At 38.4% G+C, this 6607-nt stretch overlaps 1 protein-coding gene across 1 annotated transcript in view; it reads right to left on the minus strand.

Annotated features, from left to right (window-relative positions):
* Window positions 1–1942: 1942 nt before the first annotated feature.
* Window positions 1943–6607, minus strand: part of FAM19A2 (family with sequence similarity 19 (chemokine (C-C motif)-like), member A2) — a gene marked incomplete at its 5' end in the record, with an annotated part of 70933 nt that continues 66268 nt past the window's right edge. The window contains one exon of the mRNA XM_006757723.2: window positions 1943–4062. Within this exon, the coding sequence (XP_006757786.1) occupies window positions 4051–4062 (12 nt within the window). The remainder of the gene's footprint in view (window positions 4063–6607) is intronic.

The raw sequence follows: 6607 nt of genomic DNA on the forward strand, positions 1-6607 counted from the left end.
CTTAACCCCTTCCTCCCTCTCTCCCTTGCAATATGTATGTGTGTATGTATATATACATATATATAATTTCTCCCTTATTAAGAAAAATGCACCCTTCCAATTCTGCCTGCCCTGCATAACCACTGCCCTTTTCTTTTCACTCCTCAATGAATGAGACATTTACCTTATTATTTCCACTTTCAAATCTCTCATTCATTCTCCAACCTACTAAACTCAGTTTTACAATAAGCACTTCATGAAACTGCTCTTTCCATGACCAACAATAATCTCTCATTAAAAATCAAATAAAAAATTGCTCACTTCCTATCTCACATGACCTTTTTGAAAGTATCATTGGCACTTTAAACTCAATATGTTTAAACAATAAACTTATGGTCTCCACTTGCCACTCAGTTTGCTTTTCATTCATGTTTTTACCTTATATTTAACTGAAGCTCTATAACCCTATGTTAGTAGGTTCAGGACCTTATGGAGTTCTCATCCACATTTCCCTTTCACTTGCCCAATCTTTTCACCCAACTCCTAATTTCCACTTTGGAAAACCCCTTAATTAGTGGTTCTTAACCATAGATGCTTAAAATATCCTGGAGAGCTTTTTAAAAAATACTCGTAACCAGCACTGGCCAGCATTGCTCAGTGGTTAAAGCATTGGCCTGGGCACCAGAGGGGTCATGGGTTCGATTCCCGGACAAGGGCACATACCTGTGTTGCAGGCCCACATGATCTCTCCCCTGGAATGTTTTTAGTCCCTTTTATGTTTACTTTTTGTAGTCTTTCACAGTGTAAGTCAATGTGGTAAAGAAGAAATCTGGTATCTACTGTTTTTCAAGGCATTCTATATACAAAACAAAAGAGGAAGAAGAAAAGGAAGAAAGAACAGAAGAACAAAAAGAAAAGGCAAATAGACAAACTCGTACCTTAGTAAAAATAGTAATGATCTATGAGTTCTCTATGTGGGTAAGGGGAGCAAGAGATGCCCAGTACATGTCTTCCCAACTTTTCAGTTTCTCTGAGCAAAGTATCCCCATCATTCTAATTCTCTCAACTTGAGTCCAAATGAGAGATAATAAAAAATACTAGTTGATATAGTTGCATAAATTACTCTTTCAAATTGATGTATCTTCTATAAACTGAAAAAAAAAAACTTTTTAAAAGTCCCATTTAACCATTGTGCTATTAGCTGCAGTGTATTGCCAAAAGCCACAATCCACCTGTACAGCATTCGTAGAGTAGCACAGGACTCGCCGATGCAACTAAAGAACAGGAGTAAACTCGACTATGGAGATTTTCAGTTTCTCTCAGATCTCCTCTTACCCATCAAAACTAATCCCAAACTTAAAGTCATATACATGATAATATCTGGTGGTAAAACTAGGAGCTTTTATGTGTTAAGGCAACAAGAGTATATAAAAATAAAATAAAATCTAAAGAATGTTATTCCAAAAATAGAGAACCTAAAAAACTAATTAGTTCCTCATCCATACATACTCTCATACTCCAACCCACATCCCGGCATACTATAGCGGATAGGTACCACATTGCCCAAAGGGGATAAGATCTCTCATGCACATAAACACACACATAGTGCATGTGAAAACTGGAGAAATCTGAATAAGGTCTGCGTTTGAGTTATTAGTATTATTCTGCCAATATCATGGCCTTGGTTGACAATGGTTTCATAAGATGTTATCACTGGGGGATGACAGAGAAAGGGCACCTGGAGTCCTCTGTGCTATTTTCATAACTTCTTGTGAATCTTAAACTATCAAATATTGGGACCCGTGTAAATGGCAAGACTTGCCATGGATTCCCATTTTATAAAAATTGAAGACATTATGTCAGTTTCCACATGAATTCAAAGGTTTTCCTGGATTGTAACTGAAGTGCTTTTAAAATAAAACCCTAGAAAACAGATTCTCAAAATGTAATTCATGAAAGAGACTCTATTTTATATCCCAATTTTATTCACTTTTCTGAATAGTCACAACAGTATTCTATTGGGGATAATCTAGTTAGTATATTTGAAATTCCATTTATTTTTTTCTATTGATATGCATGTATTACACATATATAGTACAGAATTTTCAGTGTTGTTTTAAAGAACATGGTTTAATAAATGAGATGCATGATCTATAATTTCAAACCAATCTAGAACAAATTTGTAATTTCCAAAGTAATATGGTTTTCTTCTTTGTTACAAACAAATTAATGATTAATTGATGCAGAAACTCCAGCACAACTGTTATTCCTGTCTTAACGTTCATACAGTATTGAACCATTGCAAAATCCATGTGGAGCCATCTAGTTTTATGTATAATTAAAATAAAAGGAGTAAGTCATTTCATTGACTTAGAGGGCAGTATTCTTTAGTTCAATGTCAAAAGCATACTTTACAAATTTAACTTTAAACAAATTTTACCACTTTTAGTTGTTTTGCCCAGAAAAGTTTCTATCAGTCTTTGAAAGTTGTTACCAACTAACACACCAAAGGTCTTCAGGCGGCTCAGCCTCCATCATGGAAACCAACATATACTTAATTGGCCACGTCAGTGAGTTTTAGAAACACAAAAGATGTCCACACCTTCTCTAACATAATGGAGTTTCTAATAGGACAATTTCTGAAGTACCTTCCTATTAGTCTAAGATGAGTAAAACACAGAAGTCCCTCCATTTACATTCCTTCAAACTGTAAGTTTATACAATATTATTACAGAATAGCTTTGCAATTTCCATTCTTCTCTTCCTTCACATCATAAATGAAACAAAATAAATGTAGTATAAAAGTATACATTCTGTAATAACTTAGGAAAAAAGGTACATACATGTTTAAGGCCTTTAAATATTTATATGATTTTCCTATAGAACTGAAAACCACAAATGTTAAAGTTACTACAAAAATGTGAGCAAAAAATAACCTAAGAAATTGTTCAAATGGGACTACTATAAGCAAATATTTATAAATATGAGACCAAAGAAAATGACAATTTATTTTATCTACAGACTGGACAAACAGCATTCAAACAGTCATTGGGATCGAGCAAGAGACAGTCTTCTAAAATGAGATAGAAAGAACAGTTTTAAAATGTAATAAATGTAAATGAATAACTTTCAAGCTAAGAAATCAGAAACCCACATGCATCCCTGGAAATTTTTGAAACTGAAGGCTACCTAACTCAATACTTGACTGCTCACTGCTGATTTCTGTGAAGGAAAAAAGTAAACATGAAAAGGAAAGAAAACAGCCCACTTAAAAAAAAAGAAAGAAAGGAAGAGTGCTCTAGAGGTACAAAATAGTATACAATGAAAATGGTAATTCAGTTCTAACTTCTACCTAGTTAACTGACAGAGAGCTGCAGTAGAGTGTTAGCCTTGGGGAAACATGTCAGCTAGTCTATACATTCTTAGGTGATTGATGTATTCAGATAAGTATTACTTGCCAACAATAATTATTATCAATGGATATATTTTTCCATTCCTTTAACAAAAGCAACTTTAAGATGTTAAAACATGTAGGCTTTCAGAGCTCCAAGATTAGGATACAAATAAAATGATCTCAGTCCACACCATGCCAGAGAAGTTTGCAGAGGAAATGTCACTAAAGCCATATACAGTCCCACTAGCCATTGAACACAGGACCAGACCCAGGAACACATCCATGACAGAAGGCCAGTGCATTTGGGAGACTTTCAGGAACAAGAAAAGCAGTCACATTTGGAGCCAGGAGCCCAAAATGCGAGTGTCTCTGACATCGCCCGGAAGCACCAACTCTTCAGATGACGACTTCAAATTCTTTTAGGAAGTGCAATTTTACAATTGAACACAGTTCAAATCTGATGAACTCTTCATGACACAGAAGTTCATGTCTGACTTTTTTAAAGTCTTGATTTCAAGAAGATGCTGATTACGAGCCATAAAATCCCTTGGAAACAAGAGTCTGGAGTGCCTCTTCAGAGCAGTATAAAAATCTTCCTTCAAGACCACCAGAGAAGTTAAGTTTCTGTGCATATGTTCAATGTAATCAGCCTTGAGGGTCGTTTGATTTACTCTTAGTTAATGGGTTACCTACAAAAGAAGAAGAAAATATAAGAATTTCATAAAGTAGCTATAATCTTAAATCCCCAGAGACAATTTAGTATTAGAAGTTAATATATCATTCAAAATGCTGGTATGTGTTCTATAAAATTGTTGAATTTTAAAAGACTACCACATTCAGGTGTTCCCAGCTTATTAAAAGTTACACCTATAATTTTTCCCTTTATCATTTCATAATATTTCTAGAACCACTTGCAGAATTATCTAAATGACTTCAACTGTGACCGGGAAACTCTTAACAGGTGATGCTATCCCTCTCAGACCCAAAGAATGAGTCAGGAATTCCTGTTCTTTGCACGGGTTTGGAGGACATGATCCAAAGACCATAAACACATCATCCCAGCCCTTGGGAATGGACTCCATAAAATCCATTCTTGAAATAGATTAAAAATGGAGTGCTTATTTGACTTAAATTATATATCAGGAAAGTTAATTATTCATGAAGGTTTTTGGAATTGCCTAACAGTCCTTTTCTAGCAATGGTTGTAACAAAAATGGAATTCTTAAAAATTATTCTGGATACTTTTATTCCATTCCAATTAGTGGCATAGTTATTTCTCCTTTCATAAAACATTTACAAAATGGATACTTTTCTTTTGCTTTGTTTTTGTTGTGTTTTTAATCAACTATGAAAAAGAGAAACATCGAACAAACAAAAAAATAAAACTTCCTCTAGATCAGCGGTTCTCAACCTGTGGGTCGCAACCCCTTTGGCAGTCGAACGACCCTTTCACAGGGGTCGCCTAAGGCCATCCTGCATATCAGATATTTACATTACGATTCATAACAGTAGCAACATTACAGTTATGAAGTAGCAGCGAAAATAATTTTATGGTTGGGTCACAACATGAGGAACTGTATTTAAAGGGCCAGAAGGTTGAGAACCACTGCTCTACATTTTGTTCTATCAGAACTAGTCTCAAATTATACCACAAAAGGAAGGTATAAAATTCACAAATTCCTTTGTGTCTCTGTGGTGGGCCCTCATTCCCATGGAAGGAGCCTCTGCCTGTACATTTGAAATTCCTTACTCCCGTGCACAGAGGAACTCTGGGAGGAAGTGAACTTGGGATGGGAGGTTACAAACACATAGGTAAAGGGCCCCCTGACCTCTGGAGATTCTAGGAGCAGGGGAGCAGGTAGGGCAGCAGCTCACTATCAGTTTGCCATTCAGTGGTCAGGTGCTGTGAATGGCTTCCATTTTGAGTGTCAGTGTAAGAAGAACATGGGATGGGAATAGGACTATTTCCATGGACATTGTGCCATAGACCACTAGTGGAGATCACTGATGAGTGTGAAAAATATGAACATTTTATTATTACAAACTTTCTTGCTAAACATTAATTCAACAAATCTTTGATTTCCATAGGTTGAAAAAGATCCACCTGCCTCTTCTGAAAGTTCTTAGTAGGAAAAATTATGAAACATAATATAAGATCATATTTCTAAAACGAGTGGTTGGAATGGGAGGAAAAGAGAGGAAGTGATACAGAGTGGGAGGGGAAAAGATTGCGAGAGAACAAATGGCTTAGCCTCAGCAGGGACACAGCATAGGCAACTGGAGGGATGTGGTGTCATGACTGTGAAAGTCAGGGCGTGTCCTTGAGTCACTTCAAGCCCAGTTCCTAAGTCATCTATTGGTGGGTATGATAGATGCATTCTTCATTCCAAGGTAAGCTAAGTACTTCATTCTGCTGCTTTATGTAAATCTCAGGAGTGATTCTCTCAACTAATTATATTTTAAAGCTTTGTTTTCAAATAATTTTAAAATTAGGCATCCAACTCGACAGTACAACACATAGGCTTATGTACCTAGAACAACTTCCTTCTCTATCTCGGTAGAGAAAATACATCTGTATACATGCAAACATATAAACACATCTACACTAATAAAAGAGAAAAATGGTAATTGGCATACGACGCTACCCTTTTCATTGGCTAATCAGGGCTATATGCAAATTAACTGCCAACTAAGATTGGCAGTTAACTGCCAACAAGATGGCGGTTAATTTGCATATGTAGGCACAATGCAGGGAGGCGAAAGGGAAAGCAGGAAGAAGCCCCCTGCCACTGACAGTGATCGGCAACCCAGGGGGGAGCTAAGAGCTGGGGGGAAGGGCAAAGGCGGCCCTGGGCCCCAGCCATGATCGGAGAATCAGGTGCCTTTACCGCCCTGGCCAGTGATAGCAGGAAGTAGGGGTGGAGCCAGCGATGGGAGCTGGGCACGGTCAAAGCTGGCAGTCCCGGGAGCTAGGGGTCTTTTGCCTGGGCCTACTAAAGTGGAGCCCACAATCGCGGGGCCATTGCCAATGCGGGTCCCCGCTGCCCGGGCCGGACGCCTCGGCCAGAGGCATCCTGCAGGGGCAGGGGTGGAGCCCGCACGATCGCAGTGCCCCCTGCTGCCACTGCAGGTCCCCGCTGCCCGGGCCGGACGCCTCAGCCAGAGGTGTCCTGCAGGGGCAGGGGCGGAGCCCACGCGATCGCAGCGCCCCCCGCTGCCACTGCGGGTCCCCAG

This window comes from Myotis davidii, unplaced genomic scaffold (assembly GCF_000327345.1).
Source record: "Myotis davidii unplaced genomic scaffold, ASM32734v1 scaffold2375, whole genome shotgun sequence".
NCBI lineage: Eukaryota > Metazoa > Chordata > Mammalia > Chiroptera > Vespertilionidae > Myotis > Myotis davidii.